This window comes from Dermacentor variabilis, chromosome 1 (genome assembly GCF_050947875.1).
Source record: "Dermacentor variabilis isolate Ectoservices chromosome 1, ASM5094787v1, whole genome shotgun sequence".
Taxonomy (NCBI): domain Eukaryota; kingdom Metazoa; phylum Arthropoda; class Arachnida; order Ixodida; family Ixodidae; genus Dermacentor; species Dermacentor variabilis.
The window spans coordinates 146,608,066-146,630,314 of record NC_134568.1 but is presented as its reverse complement, the minus strand read 5'-3'; the positions used below and the strand labels follow the sequence as shown (position 1 = coordinate 146,630,314).

The 22,249-nt window shown below is 48.5% G+C and overlaps 1 protein-coding gene across 4 annotated transcripts in view; it reads left to right on the top strand.

Annotated features, from left to right (window-relative positions):
- Positions 1-22,249, top strand: part of LOC142586075 (GTPase-activating Rap/Ran-GAP domain-like protein 3) — a 567,772-nt gene that overhangs the window by 505,850 nt on the left and 39,673 nt on the right. For all 4 annotated transcript variants that reach the window (XM_075697347.1, XM_075697339.1, XM_075697344.1 and 1 more), the window contains 3 exons: positions 13,539-13,650; positions 14,458-14,503; positions 17,198-17,304. In XM_075697347.1, the coding sequence (XP_075553462.1) occupies positions 13,539-13,650; positions 14,458-14,503; positions 17,198-17,304 (265 nt within the window). The remainder of the gene's footprint in view (positions 1-13,538; positions 13,651-14,457; positions 14,504-17,197; positions 17,305-22,249) is intronic.

The following is a 22,249-nucleotide window of genomic DNA, read 5'->3' as shown; positions in this document are numbered from 1 at the left end:
CGATTCTCTTAGATTCTTCACATTATTTTTATCCATTTCCACCAGACACCTTTACCAGTTTTTGTATTGACAGAATCTTCCCAATTCCATCCAAATCTTGGCCAATCCCCCGCAGTGGGTACGCGCCATCGTATAAAGATATCCCATCCTATCCTATCCGTAGCATCGCTCAGCCGCTGATGTAAGTTGACATTAGCTGTCGAGGCGTTCCACAGTAGCGAAAAAAGCCTGAAACGTTGCGTCAATGATAGTCACCAAGCTGCGAAGAATCTAGCGCGCCGCACACCGCCATTGCTTACAGCCAACTAAGTTCATTTGCGTCGTTCGCGATTGTGCGGCGGACAGGCGCGCCTGCGGTTGCTGTATACACCCAACTGTTGTGCGAGTACTCAGTCGCGAATACTCAGTCGCGACATCGGCAGCCTACGGAAGAATCCCAGAGCTGGAGTGCGCACGATTCACCCGATGGGCACCAGCGTGAACCAGCGGCAGCTGCTCGTCGCAGTCGTGCGCCTGTCACTGCTGATGCACGCAGTGAGCGGCGACGCGACGCTTCGTAAAGCCAGCTGCCGCATCGTGGGCAAGAACGTGGAAGGACTCTTAGTATTCATGTCGCGTGGAGACATCGTTGATATTCGAGGCATCATCGACGGCCTCGAACCTGGCAAGCACGGGCTCACCGTCAACGAGTCGGGTAACGTGACGGACAACTGCGACGCCGTCGGAGCACACTTCAACCCGTACGGCAAGGAGCACGGGCCCGAGACCTCGGAAAACTCTCACCTGGGCGACCTGGGCAACGTGGATGCCTCCGAAAACCTGATCGCCCAGGTGCAGATCATCAGCCGAAGACTTCATCTCCACGGTAATGACAGCATCGTGTCCCGCTCGTGCGTCGTCTACGAGCGGCCGGATGACTACGGTGCCAAGGGCGACGTATTGAGCAAGTCCACTGGCAACATGGGCAATCCCGTGGGCTGCGGCCTCATACAGGGCTTTGGCAAGCATGCCGCCAGCAGCGCTCCTGCGTTCGCTTTGCCGCTGCGTCTATCGCCGCTGGCGGCAGCGTTCGTCCTCAGTGCATTCCTGTTTCTTGACGGTCGCTTAAGTCTAAGCTTATTTTTGTTTTCTACTGCTTCGTGAAATGAATGATGCTTCTCTTAATGTTTCACTTCTTGTTGTGTTCCGTCATAGTGTGCGTACATAATAGAAACTGTAAAAGTTAGGAGGGTGCGTATAACCATGCGAAAACCTGAAGCAATATATAGCAGCAAGCGGGGTTATCCCAAGCTCCTTTGGTTATGCTCGTTTACTGCTCGGTTATGCTGCTGGTTCCGGGTTTGTAGCGTGCAAGTCAATGTCATGCTGCCCTTTGACAGCGGATGGTTTAGTTTCAATGTAGTGTTAATAGCGTCCTACAGAGAGACTGATGACAGTATAGAGTGTATTGGTAATAGCCGTACTTTCCAAGGGCCGATACGAAGCAAGATAACGTTAATATTTCAGAGTCAAGTCCTTTAGGTTGTTGCCGGTACGATTGCCGCCTGTTGGAACCTCAGCGCTGACGCCCGTTGTTGCACCTGGGTCGCAAGCCCCAAGGGTAGCGTTGGCCTGGCGGCCTGGGGCACAACTGGAAGCATCCGAAGGTCCGAGCAAAGCATGAGTCGACTGCTAACAGAACAACTTGTTTATTCTATCATCGTATAAGAGCGGGCGGTCAGGTCGACCGAAGTGGAGAGACGGGAGAGCACGTTACTCAACAGAAGAAATCGGAGCCTCCCTCTTGGCGTCCGGGGGCAGCTGCTTTTATACTCTCGCAGTTGAGGGCAAGAAGGAACGCCTCTATAGACGCGCACGTGACTGTGCCGCTCGGGCACGTTGGGACGAGTAGGTGACGCATCCGCCGGGCCGGCGCCGCTCGGGCACGTTGGGACGAGTAGGTGACGCATCCGCCGGGCCGGCGCCGCTCGGACCTCCTCGCTTCACAGTTGGGGGAGCTCCTCTCCCCGGCTGCCTACGGCTGCCGCGCTTTGACAAGCGTGGGCACCAACATGCACACACACACACACACGCACACCGAAGACACGTGGCATTGGAACATGCCTGGACGCGCTTGGCGGGGAGGCGTAACAGCGGCGCCGAACGGGCCAAAATGTCTGCCGCTTTGACCGAAGCCCCAGCGTCCGTTGCATCCGTGCCGGCTATACCGCGCGTCGTAGGCGAAACGTAACAGACCGCCCCGCCGGGGGAAGGCGATCCCGATGGTCAGGGGACTGCATCCGCTGTCCGGAGGGATGTCGCTCGATGATGCTCATAACCGAAGTCGGGCGTCCCTCGACGTTTCTTGAGCGCAGCGCACAGAGAAGGCCTCGTTCTCTCGTTCAGGTTCGCACAGGACACTGCAAAGTGACTTCGGGAGAGTTCACATTTTTGTTCTCGTTCCCGGCAAGCGTTAGAACTACGCCGAAACTCAACCGCTCAGTCAGCAAGCACGGCACAACCCTCACTAAGCCCTGCCAGGCTCTTTCCCCTTCTATACCACTGCCTAGTTCCTTACAGTAGTCTAGCAGCACTGAGAACGCGTCCACAAATTGGAAAATTGCACTAGAAAGCACATCATCACTTTGAAACACTACACAAAAGCAATATGTTAAAAATCCTGCCTCAGGAGAAAAACATCAGTAACAAACAATTTTGAGGCTGATTCCTACGTTAGGGGCTTCGACTTAAGCCATCGGCGTTACCGTTGAGACTCCCCTTTTTGTAACGCACCTCAAAGGAATATTGTTGCAAAGCGAGGCTCCAGCGCAGGAGGCGGCCATTTTTGGGAGAGATGGTCTGCAGCCATTGGAGAGGGCAGTGATCCGTCTCAATGATAACCCTCGAGCCGGCTAGATAGCATGACAATTTCTGAACGGCCCATACGAGACACGCACACTCTTTCTCGGTGGCGCTGTACGCCTGCTCACGACTGGTCAGCTTACGACTAGCATACAGGACGGGGTGTTCCACTTCTCCATTTTCCCGTTGGCACAGTACAACGCCCATGCCTCGCTCACTAGCATCGCACTGAACAACGAACCCTTTTGTGTAGTCGGGCGATCGTAGCACAGGCTGGCTTGTTAGGGCGCTCTTTAGGGCGCTAAAAGCTCTTTCCTTTGTCTCGTCCCAGACGACTGTTTGCGGCTCTGTCTTTCTTAGAGCATCCGTCAGGGGAGCCGCGATATCAGAGTACCTGGGGATGTACCTCTGATAGTAGCCGGCGACACCTAAGAACGACCGAATATCGGTCTTCGTGCGCGGTTGCGGGAAGTCTCGCACAGCGGCCACCTTTATTTCAGAGGGGCGGCGACGACCCCGACCAACCACGTGACCGAGGTAGACAACCTCGGCCTGTGCTAACTGGCACTTGGGAGCCTTGACTGTCAAGCCCGCATCGCGCAGGCGGGTTAGCACTGCCCGCAAGTGGGCCATATGCTCAGACCAGGATGCGGAGAATATCGCTACGTCGTCTAGATACGGTAAAGCGAATTCTTGCTGTCCCCGCAACACTTTATTCATGAGGCTTGAAAAGCAGTATGGCGCGTTCTTCAAACCAAAACTCAAAACTTTAGGACGGAACGTTCCCATTGGTGAAATGAACGCCGCATACCTACTAGCCTCTTCTGTAAGTGGAACCTGCCAATAACCCCTGACAAGATCTAGGGTGGAAATAAACTGAGCGCTACTAACTTTCTCAAGGCGCTCCTCGATGTTAGGGATCGGATAAATTTGATCCTTAGTGATGGAATTAAGCCTGCGGTAGTCGACGCAAGGAAGAGGTTCCTTGCCCGGTACCTCAACTAAAATCAAAGGGGAGGTATAATCACTCTCACCCGCCTCAATAACTCCGAGCTGTAGCATTTTCTTTACCTCAGCCTCCATAATATCGCTCTGGCGGGGTGACACCCGATACGCCTTGGATCGTACTGGCTCTGGGGAGGTAAGTTCTATGTCATGAGTAAGGACAGAAGTCCTACCAGGCCTCTCAGAGAACAGACCTTGAAAGTCTTGTAAGAGCTGGTGTAGTTCGGTTTTCTGCTCAGGCGACAGCGATGCTCTACTGATTAAGTCACTAATGACTTGATCGGTGTCTTTCCTGTTCGTCACTGAGCCTAGTCCCGGAAGCTCGACCGGAAGCTCTTCAGGAACGTTTACCATCATGCACACCACTGCTTCCCGTTGTTTATAGGGTTTGAGCAGATTACAGTGGTAAACTTGCTGTGCTTTCCGCTTTCCTGGCAGACTCACCACGTAGTTGACGTCCGACAGTTTTTGAACAATTCGTGCTGGGCCCTCCCACTGCACGTCGAGTTTGTTTTTTAGCGATGTGCGCAATATCATGACCTCATCGCCCACCTCAAAACGACGGGCCCTGGCTGTCCGATCATAATAAACCTTGGCCCTCTGCTGGGCCTTTGCCATTGCTTCACCTGACAACTCCTGTGCCCTTCTTAAGCGTTCGAGGAGCTTAAGCACGTACTCCACCACGACTGGGTCGTCGCCCCTGCCTTCCCACGATTCTCGAAGCATGCGAAGCGGAGACCGCAGCGAGCGACCGTACACCAGCTCAGCTGGCGAAAACCCCGTAGCCGCATGCGGCGCGGTCCGTAATGCAAACATCACCCCAGGCAGACACAGCTCCCAGTCAGTTTGATGTTCAAAACACAATGCTCTCAACACGCGCTTCATGACGGAGTGGAGCTTCTCAACGGAATTCGATTGTGGGTGGTACACTGAGCTGTGTAACAGCTTTACCCCACACCTTTCGAGAAAAGTCGTCGTCAAAGCGCTAGTAAACACTGTGCCCTGATCTGATTGGATTTCCGCAGGAAAACCAACTCGCGCAAATATGGACAGTAGTGCATTGACTATCTCAACTGAGCTGAGTTCTTTAAGCGGCACTGCTTCAGGGTACTTTGTCGCTGGGCAGATCACAGTCAAAATGTGTCTGTACCCCGTGGCTGTTACCGGAAGAGGTCCCACTGTATCAATAACGAGCCGTCTAAAAGGCTCCGTAATGATAGGTACCAATCTCAACGGCGCCCTCGATTTGTCCCCTGGTTTGCCCACCCGCTGACAGGTGTCACATGTCCTCACAAAGTGGTCTGCGTCCCGAAAACACCCTGGCCAATAGTACTCTTGCAAGAGTCGGTCCTTAGTTTTCTTAACTCCTAGGTGTCCGGACCACGAACCCCCATGCGACAAGCGCAACAGATCCTGACGGTAGCACTGAGGCACGATCAGCTGATCGAACTCCACTCCCCTGCGGTCTAGATACTTCCGGTACAGGAACCCACCTCTTTCCACAAAGCGAGCATTTTTCTTGGCTATACCTTCCTTGACAATGCAGCGTATGTTTTCTAGGCTGCCATCCTTTTTTTGCTCGGCTATCAAAGCCGCCCTGCTGACTTTTAGCAACCTCTTAAGTCCGTCTGACGTAGGCGCGATGAGCAAATCTGCAGATAGCTCTTCTAACTTTCCCGCATCGGTAATTTCCTCTCCAGTATCTGGTGCCTTTAACGCTACAGGCTCAATTTTATTCAGTTCAGGCGTGCTCTGAATATCAGCTTGCTGCGCCTCTGACCCTTTTTGATTGTTTGATAACGTCGGCCCCGCAACTACCGCCTTTGCAGCGAGCTCCCGAACCTTCGATCTGGTTAAGGCCTGAACGCTAGCCTCACCAAACAAAAGCCCCTTCTCGCGCAGGAGGTGATCGGACCTGTTCGAAAATAGGTACGGGTACTGGGGGGGCAGCATAGATGACACTGCGGCCTCCGTCTCAAGTGCTCCGAAAGGTCCTTCAATAAGCACTTTTGCTACGGGCAGACACACGCTATGAGCTTCCACGGCTTGCTTGATCCATGCGCACTCGCCCGTGAACATATCGGGTTCTACGTAGGAGGGGTGAACTACATCCATCGTAGCTGCGGAATCGCGAAGCACTCGGCACTCTTTCCCGTTCACGAGGAGGTCTCGCATGTAAGGCTCGAGAAGCTTCATGTTCTCGTCAGTGCTGCATAATGACAAAAACACAACTTTTGTTTTTGTTTCCGGACACTGCGCCGAAAAGTGACCCGGCTTCTGGCACGTATAACAAACGCGCGCTTGCCTCGTCTCGAACCGCTTTCTGCGTTCGGCTTCGGCTGCCGCCGTCTCCTTACGTTCGGTCGGACTGCTTTCACTCGCATCCGCACTACGTGTGTCCCCCCTTGCTCTCATGGGTGTGAACTTCGGCCTCTCAAACTTGGAGCCAAATTCACCCTTTTGACCGTCCTTAGCTCCGCGAGCCCGACGCGTCACAAACTCCTCGGCTAGCTCGGCGGCTTTAGCCACCGTACAAACGTCTGGCCTATCCAAGACCCAGTACCGCACGTTCTCAGGTAACCGACTATAAAACTGTTCCAGCCCGAAGCACTGCAGAACTTTATCGTGGTCACCAAGCGCTTTCTCTTCTTTGAGCCACTCCTGCATGTTTGACATAAGCCTGTAGGCAAACTCTGTATATGACTCACTTTTGCCTTTCTCATTTTCCCGAAACTTCCGACGGAACGTCTCCGCTGACAGCCTGTACTTTTTTAGCAGACTCGATTTCACTTTGTCGAAATCCTCTGCCTCCTCTCTATTCAAGCGAGCGACTACGTCGGCCGCCTCGCCGGGTAACAAAGTGAGCAAGCGCTGTGGCCACGTTTCCCGAGAGAACCCCTGCTTCTCGCACGTTCGCTCGAAGTTAACCAGGAACAAACCAATGTCCTCTCCAAGCTTAAACGGCCGCATCAGGTCAGTCATTTTGAACAATACGCGTTCTCCTGCACCGCGTGCCTGACTTCCATTACGAGCGTGTTCCATCTCTATCTCGAGACGCTTCATTTCCAAAGCGTGTTGACGGTCGCGCTCTTGTTGCTCTCGCTCTTTCTGTTCTTTAAGTTCGCGCTCCTGTCTTTTTGCCGTCTCCCTCTCCTCAATGGTCTCAAGGCATTCCGACAGCTCGTCATCCTCAGCTTCTAACTCAAGAATAGCCCTTAGCAGTTCTGGTTTTCTGAGTTTGTCTGAGACATCCAGACCCAACTCTCTTGCAAGCTCCAGCAATTTCGGTTTGCGCAAAGACTTCAAATCCATGGCTGCTCTGAATGCTGCTTTCTCTACTGCCTATTATTGTCTTGCCGCAAACTAACCCGGCAGCAACGACAACCACAATTACCAGCTCTGTTTCTGACACTAACAAAAGCCTGGCAAAACTCAGAAGAAGAAAGTCCCGCACTCACCAAACCTCGCAGCCAAGAATTCAGCGCAGTCGTTCCGCTGCAGGCAACTAGTCATCACACAGGGCTCGTTGCACTGCTCCCGGATGGTCGTTGTGCTGCTCAGCATACAGTCAACTGCATATCTTCGCTGCTGGCCTCCGTTGTCGCGATCTCACCGCTGGCAGACAGTTGTTGGAACCTCAGCGCTGACGCCCGTTGTTGCACCTGGGTCGCAAGCCCCAAGGGTAGCGTTGGCCTGGCGGCCTGGGGCACAACTGGAAGCATCCGAAGGTCCGAGCAAAGCATGAGTCGACTGCTAACAGAACAACTTGTTTATTCTATCATCGTATAAGAGCGGGCGGTCAGGTCGACCGAAGTGGAGAGACGGGAGAGCACGTTACTCAACAGAAGAAATCGGAGCCTCCCTCTTGGCGTCCGGGGGCAGCTGCTTTTATACTCTCGCAGTTGAGGGCAAGAAGGAACGCCTCTATAGACGCGCACGTGACTGTGCCGCTCGGGCACGTTGGGACGAGTAGGTGACGCATCCGCCGGGCCGGCGCCGCTCGGGCACGTTGGGACGAGTAGGTGACGCATCCGCCGGGCCGGCGCCGCTCGGGCACGTTGGGACGAGTAGGTGACGCATCCGCCGGGCCGGCGCCGCTCGGACCTCCTCGCTTCACAGTTGGGGGAGCTCCTCTCCCCGGCTGCCGCGCTTTGACAAGCGTGGGCACCAACATGCACACACACACACACGCACACCGAAGACACGTGGCATTGGAACATGCCTGGACGCGCTTGGCGGGGAGGCGTAACAGCGGCGCCGAACGGGCCAAAATGTCTGCCGCTTTGACCGAAGCCCCAGCGTCCGTTGCATCCGTGCCGGCTATACCGCGCGTCGTAGGCGAAACGTAACACGCCTCAAAGTCAGAGTCGTTCTCTCACCTACAACCTGCTTTCTTGAGTGCTTATTAGTTTGGTTCGCTTACTGAAAGTAAAGACTAATTTTGTAATAAAATTAAGGGAGGTCTACGCATCTTTCAGCAACTTCCACACACACCACCTCCAATCGCATCTTTCCCTAATTTGGCCGCAGACTCCTCACTTGCTACAAAAATCAATTCATTCAGCAACTGCACGTCGCAGATGATGGTCTTGACTATGGGGATTTATGATGATCCTGAACTTTGGCGCGTACACACACCACAAAAATTCGGCCACAAGTGGGCGGCAGGATGAAGAATAAAAGCAAGTGCTCTAGTAAAAAAAAAACTTAAATATAAAATATGCCAGTTCTATCCGAGAACAGCTGCTAGCAGCGTTCAACGTTCACTTCGTGGCTGCCTTACGAGTTTCTTTAGCGCCGTCGCGCGGCAGGGCTTCCTGTGCTTCCTCGTCGGCAAGGAAGGCGAGGGTCTCGCTCACCTCGGATACACTGCAAGTGTTTTTCGCGTCCTTTCCACGAGCCACATCGCTGCTAGGAAAATTCGACGAAGGCCACGCGGGACATTCAGCCAGCACTCGCCTAAAAGGAGCCACGCCACGCACCTCTCCACCGGGCCCGCCGTGGTGGCGTTGTGGCTTTGGTGTAGCTCTGCTAAGCCCGAGGGCGGGGGTTCGAATCCCGGCCGCAACGGCCGCATTTCGATGGGGACAAACTGCAGAAAACGCCCGTATGTCGTGCATTAGGTGCGCGTTAATGTACCTCAGGTTAAGGAACCTGACTTCTTTAACCTTAACGTTAAACAACCTCAGGCTAAAGAAAGCCTTGACGTACAAGGACCTATGTTGTGCCGCATTTTCAACCTCTCGTTCAGCAGTTGCACAGACCCATCACCATTAAAATTGGCCAAGGTTATACCGATATTTAAGAACGGCAATAAATCTGATCCCTCTTGCTATTGACCGATATCCGTCCTGAGTACACTAAATACTATTTATGAAAACATTCTTGCTAGGCGAATTCAGAGATTTCTGCAACAGTAAAACATAATTAGCCCGCAGCAACACGGCTTCCTGCCAGGTTTTTCCACATCTGCTGCAGAATTGTCTCTCATTCAAGTACATAACGCAGCTCTCAGTAAACAATAAGCTTGTCGCACTGGTATTTTTGAGCTAAGAAAACATTCGACACCGTCGATCACTACGTTTTAATAAATAAACTAAAATACTATGGTTGTCGCGGATAGGCTGCCGAGTTGCTCAGAAGTTACATACTTAAAACACCGCAGTCAGGCAGTCGTAATGAATAACTTCATATCGTCCCCTCGGCGAATTAGTACAGGTATCAAGGATCAATCCTGGGACCTTTGTTTTTTTTTAATCTTGTGCATTAATTACTTGTCCAAAGAGCTAATCTCTGCACAAATACTGATGTATGGCGATGATACAGTTATAATAGTAACGGGAAATGATGCCCAGTATGTTCAAAGGAAATCTAATACCATACTGTCTAAGATTTCCAGATGGTTTGCAGAAAATAAATTAACAGTTAACGTAGAAATGACAAAATACACGATCGTTCACTCGAGAAATAAGCCCGTAGATGTATCTTCAGTCAACATAGCACTTAATGACAGTCCTCTTGAGCGCACTTCTTTCAAATATCTTGGCAGAGTAATAGACTGTCAGCTGCACTGAAAAACCACATTGATGTGATGTATAAGAGGCTTTCAGGGGGATATTATCACTTATTACAAGCCCCAAGTTACTTTGACAGCAAAACTCTTCGTACCCTGTAATTTGCATTCATACTTAGTCATTTAACATACTGTGCTGAATCATGGGCGGGGACTTGCAGTGCATACTTTCAACCGGTACGTAAAATCCAGAAGAAGGCTACAAGAGTAATTACTCACTCTGACATATCTCATCATGGCAGAAATATGCATGGCAAAAATATTGTTCAAAAATATGCGAGTACCGCCATTTGGTATATTACGTCAACTAAAAACTGTTGTAGTTACCAATAGTAGAGTGAAACATAAACATCCTGTCCTCGCGTCCATGTTCCGAACGACATCACGTGTCACTAGAACTGTAGCCTCGTATAACTTTAACTGACCTCCAATTCACAAGATATATGGTTAGCGACAAATGCAAGTTACTCGTGCTAAAGTCGTGAACTCTGCCTCTATAACTAAAAGCCCATAACTTCAATATCATAGCGAAAAAATATTTCTTATTAACTCCGTTATCATGGCATTTTCTTCAGGTCTCCTTTCCCCATATTAATACCTAGATATATGTACGACCTTTTTTTGTTCCATTTCTCTGAGTGACGATTTCTATTATTTCATGAGCCAACGAAAATTTAAAACTAACCTTTTTGTCCACCTTTTGTGAGTTATATGTTAGTGTTCAATATATTATAGCTCAATGTTTTTTTATGGCTTCGTTACACTTTCTTTTCGTCCTTCTTTCTTTTCTTTAACTAGACGAAACTTGTGAGCTCTGTCTATTGTTATCGTGCTTTTAATGCGAGTATGAAACCTATACCTGCGCGCCTCATTGTACTTAAGTACTGATCCCATTACTAGCCTTTGGCCACGAGTCCAACGAGTTCATGGAAATTCACTGTACACGTTGTGTTAAATTGAATTGAATAGAAAATTAATCCGGAGCCCCCCCCCCCCCCCCCCCCCCACGGCGTGCCTCATGATTACGTCGTGGTTTTGCCACGTAAAAGCCTACAATTTAATTACTTTTTCACCTCGCCACCGGCATCTTCATGACGACCAGTTGTATGTAGAGCGGCGATGCGAACAAATCCCAGCGAATATTGTCCATTTCTTTTCTATCATCTCTTTTTTATCTATCAACACTGTCTCATGCACCATGTCGCGAATGGTTCCCGGTAAGTCACTGCCGAGTTCAGCGAGCGCACGTCGTGGATGTTGTCGAGTCGCATTCACAACAGGCCGTGCTAAGCCTTCCTGCTGGACGCTTTTACATGCTTGCCTGACCTTTGAGCGCGCGCGCTCATAGGTGTATTAATTTCTTGAAGCGCTTTTGTTTACCGGATGACATTTATTTACATAATATGACAGGGAAAAAAAAGGTGTTGCGAAGGCCGGATCATTAATTTTCTGAGGTCCTGCAAGGCTCCGATGTCAGCTCTCCTTCGACGTTTTATAAGGCGCCGTTTTTCTGTGGTCATGATGACATGATCAAGTTCTCGTTCTGGGCGGGATATAGCTTGACGCATCTGCGGGGAAGGGTACTCGCGAGAAATCTGACCCCTTAGTGTGTGCATGCACCGTCTGAATTGCTGTTCAGTCAGCACGGGAATCATTTGCTCCAACTTCGTCCTTCAGGCTTTGAACGACATTGCGCATTCTTTTGATAACGTCTCTATATAGGTCCTTTTTATCATAGTTTGCGTGTGTGAATGATTATTTTTATTCAACCGCTCCTTTCTTTTTTGCGATTTCATGCTTCTCAGAGCAATGCAATCAAAATAATTGTTTAACTAGCACCATTAAACCCATATACTACGCAAAGTTAACAAAGCTGAACTTTATTTGCCCGAAAAAAGCTTTCACGAGACAATTTAAAGAAATCCTAATGCAGGAAAATATATATTTTGTAGGACAGTACCCAAGAATCATCTTAAAGCACAATAACCAACCACGATACTAAGCAAAAGAGCCTGTATGTAACAATGTTAATGTAAGAATAATTATGTAAGGTGGTATGATGTCATACCCAATTAGTTTTGTTGCTTTCAGTTTTCTTATTTGGCATGGCGTCCTACGTTGTTGTACGTCGCTACGTCATTCGGTGTCTATTGTATTTAGTATGCCAATCCTATATTTCTTGTTATTTTCGTCTCACTTTATTTTTTATTTGCTGGGTGATTTGCTTTCTGTTTTTACTAGATTAACACTTTTCTATTGTCCCAGCTTGTCTATGCAATATTGTATCTGTACATTTGTACTTGCACGCGAGATTAGGTCCTCTGCAAACTGTTCAGTTGTTTTTGTACTTCTTTCATTACTGATATCATTTTGTATATATCAGGGTGCTGTAGGAACTGTTTACAGGGATGCTGGGACTTCTGTCAGGCCTTTTTGCGTATAGTGCCAACATGCTCGTGATTTGACAAGGAAATAACATGAAAGAAAAAAAAAGCAGTTTCGTCCGAAAGGTGAAGCATCGATTGCGATAGCAAATTAGTGGACAGCTATACGAAGTAAGGTTAGTAGTTTTATCGACCGTGTAAACTTGTAACCATAGACATACTAACTAAATTAACAAGCAGGGTGTCATGCGCGCACAAGCAAGCATGAACACATCTCATACAATGACCTCGAAAACTCGCTGTCAAAACGCTCGAGCGAGGAAGGGCGGCAGCAGCAGCGAGTGAATTGACCTTCGCGCTGCGTCTCGCATCAATGCGAACGAAGTCGCGGAAACACAGCGCGCGGCGTTCTGTGTCCCCGTCGCAGGTGGCCTTCAAGTAGCGCTGGAAGACGGCGCGCTTCCTCCCCGCTTCCCTCTCTTGCGTGCCCGAGATTGCGCCGCGATCGCCGTCTCACCCTCGCAAGCTTTCACTCGCACATACAGCATACGGCGCGCGGCAACGATTTTATCGTCCTTGGACTTCATACGGAACCTCACGGCGACCCCGATGCCGATGACAGAAACGCGCCTGGAGTGACGATGTATAATTGCTATCCGAATAAATTGAATAATGAAATTAAATGGAAGAGAAATGTCGAGCGCCTGGGGCGTCTTTCTGAGCGATGTCGTTTGGAGAGGGACGGCTGTGGGGCGAATCGCGCCTCCCCGCCAGGTGTGGCAAGGCTCGAGAGTTTACACGTGCAACGCTGGCGTGTATTGCCTCGCTGCGGAGTGGTCGTTGGTCAACGAAGAGAGTCACTGCCCGTGCACACTTGGTGTTACTGATTACTGGTGTCGAGCTCTTGTCTGCCAATTTGGAATCTTGGGTTTCACATAAGGGAAAGTTATTTGTGGAGCTAGAACGAGTGTCTTTTTCTTTAAGTATAATGTTTTGACAAGTTGATCTAATTCCTTCTAAGTTAGATTTTGTATTGTTTATTAAAAGCATTCTACCTTGGCTTGCTAAATGGCCTTCTCACGCCAAAATGTATCACTTTCGTCGTTGCAAGCATAGATTTAACTGCTTTTTTTTCTTCCTGAAGTACTGTATGCTTTAAGCAAACATTCTTGTATGCTATGAAATGTCTCTGCCATCCAGCAGACTTTTCCTTGATTGGAGCGTTTTTGTTTCAGGTGGAACGAAAGCGTCACATTGGGAATGACATTGTGAATATAATCTTCTTGAACGGAAGCTACGAAGACCACTGCAACTTCAAGCCATCGATGATCAAGTCTCAGTTTACTCGTATCCAAGACAGCGTCATTTTTCTGGTGCTAAGTGTAATAAGAGTGCGCAAACAATAGTAGATATCATTAGCGTTTAGCCTCTAATAGAAGTTTGACATATGCTTGTTCATATAAAACAATGGAATTGTAGGTGCGCACAATCGCTGTAGCAAACGCAAAGCAACATGACGGCAAGCCTAAACTTGTGCTGCTCTGTTTAGACAGCAGAAGTGCATATGTTAAGATATGAGCCAACTATACTCGCAGGCAACTTTCTGTGGCTATGAAGGGAAAGGTAGGGAGGCAAAGCGCGCACGAGTTAGAGCACTTCTGAAAAGAGTCACGTGTTTTAATCCACGTTGGGTTAGGCCGGGGAAGAGAAAACACAAGCACCTTATTAGCAGCCGTTAAATAAGACACAACGCACCACTGAGTGTAAAAGTTTGCTTATTTTGCCGCTTTTCCCTTCCGTGTCTGGGCAAACGTGAAACTGTCGCACGTGGAAACTGTGCCGATTCAGCCTCTGTTGCGACCGACCAAAAGCACTGTCAACACTGCCGGACTATACTTGGCGTGGTAACACATGTGCAGCAGCCACGCGCCCGAAGCTTTCCCTGCGTAGCCACAGAAAGTTGTCCGCGAGTATAGGGGTCTGTCACTTGCGTGAATGGATTGTGCTTACACCGCTGTATGGGCTAAATTACTTCAGCTTTGATTCATATGCAATGCGCCTTAATAGCGGTCATCGAGGGACATTCTTTCAGTTCAATACCTTGGCGCAATTCTTTCAGAAATACCACTGTGATCCTTTACTCTCCCAACGCAGATATTTTTGCAGTCGTGTCTTACATCCGAGAAGAGGATGCTTACAGGTAAGCTTTCTATCATCGTTAAACACTTTATTTATTTATTTATTTATTTATTTATTTATTTATTTATTTAGTACATACTGCGGACCTTTCGGTCCAATTAGAGGGGCAGTAGAATGCATACAAACAAAAGAGAACAATTTAGGAACAAGCAAGTACAAATTTATACCCTTTTTCGTCACACAGTGTCTGTAAACTTTCGTTCCAGTCTGATATTGCTCTGGGAAAAAAAGAAAATTTAAACGTGTCAGTTTGAGCATAATAGGGTGTTAGTGAGTCCGGATGATGCTGTCTTGTGTGCCGTGTCATTGCAGGCGTTATGTAAGTCGATGGTATCATTTCAAGTCTGTTGTTAAGAAGAAGAGAAAGGAATTCAAGCCTTAGCTGCTTTCGGCGTGATTCAAGAGTGGGTATAGAATTTTCTGTCATAATTTTAGAGGGGGAGTCCAGTCTTGCGAATTTATGAAATATAAACCTAACTGCCTTTCTTTGTATTTTTTTCAAGACGCGCAATATTTGACTTAGTGTAAGGATCTCATGATATACATGCATACTCTAACTTTGGTCAAATAAATGAAAAATAACAAAGCATTTTTACAGGAGGGGCATTTTTCAGTTTGTGTCTTAGGAAACAGAGTTTGCGGAAAGCAAAAGAACAAATATCATTAATGTGCATGTTCAACGACAATGTGGAAGTCAAAGTAACACCTAAGTATTTGTAGTTGTTAGTCTCACGCAGAGCTGAAGAACCAAGCGTATAAGAAAAGTTGGTGCTTTTCTTTTACGAGTAATACGAAGAAATACGGATTTATCAGCGTTAACAAACATACTGCATTCATTACACCACCTCAATATGTTATTTAAATTCTTTTCGAGGACAGTCTGATCATTCTGACAAGTTATATCACTGTACAAAATATAATCACCGGCAAAGAGTCTAATTTGCCCACCAGGAGTTATGGTTTTAATGATGTCATTTATATACATTAGAAACAGTAAGGGCCCCAAGACACTACCTTGGGGCACCCCTGATGGCACCCCTTAAGGCAATTGAGTGAACACCGCTTATGCTTGCTTTTAAGGTATACATAGATGGCTATCGTTCTACATCTATGTACCACATGTCTTCAAAGGGCGCGCGCTGCCAGAAACACCTTTCTCCCTTGACACCTTAGCTTTAGTGGCCCAAAAGACGTTCAGTTCGGTAGAGTGGTCCGTAGGTTGTGAAAGTCGGCGTCGTTCACTCTGACACAACAGGAGAGAGTCGGTCTCATGACAGTACTGCAGCGTTCACATCTCCGTGCTGTCATAAACGACGTTCGAATCGCCATAGGCGTCATATTTCCGGGGTCGGAAGCTTTGCGGGATGTCAGTATGCTTCCAACTCCTTCGGACACATTTATGCGGGCCGGCCCCGCTACCGAACGATAATTGTTCGTTGCGCTGGCTCACGAGGCAGGTTGCTTCTTATCGGAATGGAAAGGTCAACATTGCTTGCTGAAAAACACTCGTAATTTCCTGTATAATTTGTAACAGATAACTCTCAGCTTCCGATAGGATTAAAGGGACTACGCTAGTCCACGTTCATTATACGCAATAATAAACGTAGATCCGTGGTCAAAAGTACATCTTGTCAATTTTTAGAAGACGAGTGACTGTCAGAAAGTATTTCATATAAGGAAGAATAAGTTCTTGACCATCTAGCGGTACGTCTGAGGCGGTGGGTTGCAGAATCACTGGGAGGGTAAGAAATGAAAAATCGTTTGTTTTCTATTCTAAAGCTTCTCATAAATGGCCGTTAGCTGTTCACGGAAACAGTCATCTTATGCTAGACCACGCACATCAAGCTTTGAAAAAAAAAGAGTTTGTCTGTGTTAAATAGAGGGGCAACCAACCAAACCGACGTTTCGCGTTGTTACATGATCTCTGCAACATTGGCTCACTGCAATTCGCATCGGTTGTTATAGGTACTGCTTCACTTAAGAAATGAATAATTTATTCCATTCGTTCGCACTAGCAAACGTTATTCAGCAAAAGGCGTCAACCCAAGTCGAAAGGTTACTTCGATCGTATTTCTCACAGAGATTTCGTTTCCTACAGCGTTATGCAAGTGGCTTTAGTAGAAAATAAGTGATTACGAAGGGGAGGCACAAAGGCGCACCCCTTCAGCGCTACCAGGAGCCGTTCAATGTATTCGGTTGCCTGATAACATTTAGTCCGATGTGATCACTTCGGTAGAATTTTTTCTTTTCCGCTTGAGATTCACTTTGAAAACACAGGATGCGCATGGGGGGGTGGGATATTTACGTAAGTTTCCACCTAGTGGACTGTCTTTTTCGGCCACCGATGATTGGCTGGAGCTGAACCAACGAGAAGAAAACTGGCTGTGGGTAGTTGTTTACTTCTTGCTGGTACACTAACCCAGCCAATCAGCACTTCAGCAGCTGACAAAATGGACGTTTACAGAATACCTAAATACGTAATACCCAATAAATTCCTGATATACCTAAACATACCTAATATGTCTAAGATACCTAATAAATGGACGTTTACAGAATACCAGAATGGAGAGTCATTACCTCCCGGTAATCGCTCTCCCAATCTGTTGCACTTGTTCCATGGACAGCCGTGGCAGCGATACCATGCGCTACCGAAAAATGCGATACATCCTAACGCCAGTATGTTTCTTCTTTACAGATTGTCTCTGTTCTCAGAAGAGTCTGTGCCGCTGTTTGGGCCGTCGCTGCCATGTCCTCCAGTGTTCCACAACCACCAGGAGTTCAGAGAGTTTGTGCTTGTTAAACGTGAGTGAACTTTTCTGCTCAGAAATCGCGGAATACGTGGTGGCCACTTGCGACAGAATGCATATTATATCAGAACATTTGCATGAGGGCTCTGACCCACGACGAAGATATTGATCAACAGTAATAAGTCATTTCGGTCCAGTGAAACTGTGTGAATCTGACATTTGACTGTCAGACATTTACTCGTCACGATAACCCCACTGCTGCGACCTACCGAAGTGTTGTAAATGAAAGAAAAAGAAAAAAAAAACGCCGAAACGACCATATCTCAGTACAGCGAAACGCTTTCATAACGAAGTGATTGGCACCTCCAAAATTATTCGTTATAGAGGTAACTTCGTTGTCAAGATTGCGCACCGTAACGCTCACAATGTGGCTAAGCACGTTCAACAACATCAAACCTTTATTTGCCATGAATTCAAGAGACCTGCTCAAATAAGCCACTAATGTTTTTGTGCGCACTTAGCCTGACGGAATGTCCGACTGAGCCGACGTTATTATCGCACCGAGGTTCACGGCATGCTTGGCGGCGAAACCCGGAAGCGATTCAAGGTAAAGCTGGAGATAGTCGAATGTCACTATTGCTTCTCTTGCCGTCAAAATCCTTATACAGGCTCTTTATCACTATTGTATTCGTTGACATTCGCGTCCTTTCCTGCACAGGTGACTTTAAAGACGACGTCGGCCATCAGTACTATTACATCATCATATTGTCATTAACTGCGATGTATTCGTCAGCCGTCACGCCCTCTGCTGTGTTACAAAAAGCAGCGTACCACTTGAGTGATTCTTGGAGCAGCTGGGCTGTAGCACTCGTGGCATCGGTACGCTCGTCAAGTGCCTCGCTAGCACTGCCGTTAGCACTAGCGCAGCTCAGTGCTAACGGCAGTGCTAACAGCGGTGCTGCACCTGCGGCATGCAGTGCCAGCACCGCAGCGTGGCTTTCCTTGTACAACAAGAAATCAGCCGTCGAGGATGACCAAATTCCTTCGTTGTACAGGCAAGTTTGGTGTAGTGATCTTCATTGTAGAGGCGTACACAATACACATAAAGAAATGGGAATTCCGTTGGTCCTTCGTTGTACAGGTCGCTTCGTTGAAGAGGTGTTCGTTGTATAGGCGTTCGACTGTATCTGGCGCCTTCCTTTCCCTCTCTCTCTTTTTTACTTTTGTGGCCGCTTCCTAGAGTGTAGGGTAGCAAACCAGGTGCACCTTATTTAGGCTTCCTGTCTCTCATTTTCTCTCGCTTTTTAAGAAGTATTTGTCCGCGTGGAAGTAGCTGATTCGAGACAACGAAACTCAAAGCACGTCCCACCGAAGTAAATTGAAGACAGCTTTTGCAGAGCTATAGGATCCACCTGCAGGTATCATCCTCCCTCCTCTTCCTCGCCGAAGCATTCTCCGCACGTGCGTGGGAACGCGTGCACGCGCGCGCACACTTCTTTTCTAACTCGGTGTTTCTACTGTTCCACCATCCACTCTGCGGGAAAGTTGAAGGGGGTCCGCGCAGAATGCTAGGAGCGAGCCATTGATAGGCCTACACGTTTTTCCAGGCCGCTACGTTAATCCAGCCCAAATGAAAAACTAGAGGCAGGGTTAATATTGCTACGGGATACTCTTGAACCATCAGCTACAAGCCTTGGGCCCTATAACGTAAAACTATCTCATTTTGATTTTATTCCAGTTACTCATGTCAAATTTACGTAAGCGCCGACGCAAGCATCAGGCGGTGACCCACAGCGTTGGTTCAACAGTCCAACCAAACGCTTGTTTATAGGCTGTCACTTTTGTTTGCTTTCAAGCAAATAGCGTACGCCCACCTCCACAAGTTTTTTTGTTTTCTTGTCTAATTGGCTGACAAGAGGTGAGGAGCGCGCAGAAGTGGAGAATGTTTCGGTGGGGCCGAGCTATAGACCGTTTTATTGAGGGCGCCTCCATTTTGCGATCAAAGCGCCGTCTAGCGCCATGCTGGTATGTGGGATCGCACTGGAGGGTGCACGGCGAGCGTGATGTCTTCTATGCCTTCCGGAACGGGGCATCTTCCGGGTATTCCGAAATGTTTTCAGTTCTTTTCGCCATATTAATGTATCTTTCGTGCGTAGACGTCACTTTGACGTGGTCAGATAAAGCGGTTTTGCGAGGTCAACTGACAACTAGGTGAAGTGGGCGCAGCCCGAACCTTCTTGACCAATTCCGAAGGGCTAATGAAAAAAAAAACTGTAGAATTGGAAATACTTTTTTTTCGGCCTAATGCATAATGACTGTGTACACGTACGTCATGTAAGATGAGTTTTAGTGATTTTCGTGACATAGCGTGACGTATAGGTCATATGGGCTTCGCCTGAAAACATGTGACCAGTTGTGGAGGGCTGGCTGCAGCAATGTTGGAATAGAAAAGTTTGGAATAGCTTAACGTTATAATGCCCCTAATGTCAGTATCCTAATTTCCTGAGCGTAACACCATCTTCCACATGTGCAACTAGCGTCGTATAAGTTAAATGCAGTTCTGACTGCGTAGAATATACCATGCTACGGCTTGTTGTGACAGTGAATGCGTTGCATTATTTTATCGAGTAAAACGAAAATTATTGTGCTGAAGGGACTGCGCGAACAACTTGCGAGCTGGCCCAGGGGCGTGAACGGATATAAGTTTTAGAACCACTGCTTAGGCGAACGAACAAACAAACAAGCATGAAAATATGGTTGTTTAGGTTGCCTATACGAGGGCTCCTTTTAGGATTGCTAGAATCGTTTCTTTCCTTATGAAGGAAACTGCCGTTTCGGGAATCGCGTATATTCGGGTGCGCGGGAACTCAAAAGAACTCACTGTTTGCTTAGGCGCGCGGGGCTGTGTGCGGCCAGCGAGCGAAGGCATCGCCGAGGCAGCATCAGACACAGCGATGCTTTTCCAATTAGGCTCGGGCTGTGTGCGCGGTTCTGAGAGGTCGTCAGCCTGCTGGCTGTTCAAGCTCGCTGGCCTGCGCCCCGTATGTGTGCACACGCGTACACCTCGCGTGCCCGTCGCGCGAGCCGCGCGTTTTGCGCATGCCGCGAGACCGCGGGTCACTTGGTCTGCTGCCCAGGATCACAGTTTAAACAGCAGCACCTGAATTTTTGAACAGCCCGGCTGCCGCCGCTGCCAGCGGTCGTGCTTTTGATGTGCCCCCACAGAGCTGTACTGCCAGCGAGTGCAAACAACGAACATGGTGGCTCGTGCTCTCGTGGGAGAGGTTTTCGGCGCTCTCGGGGGGCACAGAACTTTGGAGGCGAGCAGGTAAAAACAGGAAAGACGGATGAGATGCGCAAAAGAAAAGGACGATGGGCCAAGTAGTATGAAAAACACCTGCTGTGATTGGATGTCGTATTCAGTCGAGCACAGGCTTCTCTTGTAGGCTTCTTCGATGTTCTGACAGAATAGCGCTGCGCTGCCTGTTTGCACTTGTACATCGCTTGTCCTCTTTCTTATCCTGGAGTGGAAAAAAAAAGTTCAAATGTATATAGTGCGGAGAATAGCGGCACTTTTCATGGTAGTTTCGAGGAAGCCTCTGCCGTTCGTGACACCGCTCTTGTCTGTTCGGAAGCTGAAAGGTGCCATTTACAATAGGTATCGTCAGAAATTTTCGTTATACACCTGGAAGTTGTGCAGCGTCGTCGAGTGTGCGTTCCGCCGACACATTTTTTAGAGAGAAGTTAGTAATAGCGGAGATAGGAGCAAGCGAATCATCGATGGAGCGAGGAGGCGGGCTAACCTCCCCCCCCCCCCCCCATGCCCCATCCCCCACATGCAGAAAAACATTACCTGGATCAGCGTCCGCAAGCAGCCTCCTTCGGTTTTCTCCTCCTTTCATTTGTGTGTGCTTGATTTCGTTAATCAATATTTTTCCCTCTTTCTTTAATCACTCATCATATATTACTCTACTCTCTCTCCCTCTCTCTCTCTTTGGTATCAGTACATAGTACCCTACAGCACAGGTGTTTATAGGGGTTACTATTCACGGAGACCATTCAAACGCGTGGACGCCACGTCTAGTCTAAGACTAGTACGAACTAATTATAACTCATACCTCAAATCAGTAGAGGTCCATTGAAAGGCGAAAGCAGCTGCACAATGGCCTCCGTCTCATATATACATATTTTTTAACAGGCGTACAATGACCGAGCTCGCCTGTCCAACCTTGTACTTGCAATGTTGCCGAACAACATGCGTAAAGAATTGGTACTTTTAGTCCCTATTTATAATGCCCTCATTTGTTACGGGATTCAAAATAAAAACGCCCAGGATTAAACTCCTAAAACAACAACTCTGGTCTTGCAAGACAAGATCTGTATGCGTTTGAGTTATCTACAACCCTTGCACGGGCATCTCCACACCAGTACATTATCGTATTTCGCTCAATAGCTGCTATTTCAGTCATGAATAAAGCCAGCATGCACATCTCCACTGCAGCGCGTACACAATAGGCAACTTTATTCTTCTCTGTAATGCAGCGAAACATCGCTGTAAGCACATGCCGAACGATAAATGTTTGCATCGTTATTTTGCTCTGACTGAGCAACGTGAAGCACGTCAACAAGGTTCACGTGCCGCGCAAAACTCGCCGTCTTTCCTTTAACTCTCCGTACTTGGATTAATGTCGCCCTATTTTCGAAACGCCGTTTGTCACCGAAGTTTCAAGGCATTCGGCGCGCTGGCCGGGGATATTAAAGTCTGCTCAAGCTTGAAAGCGGAACGAGCGCGCAGGGGCCTCGCCTCGGTATGGGCTCGTGTGTACGCCACGCGCAGCCACGGATCTCCGCAGCCTTCCCTGCGTGCGGCGCACACGCAGTTCCAGCGCAACGACGTGACAGAATTACGGGATCGCGCGATTCGAGCCTCGTGTCTGAGGTGTCTACACCGAAGCCATCCTCGCTAGTAGCGGTCGCTCGCAGCGACGTGACCAGGCGCC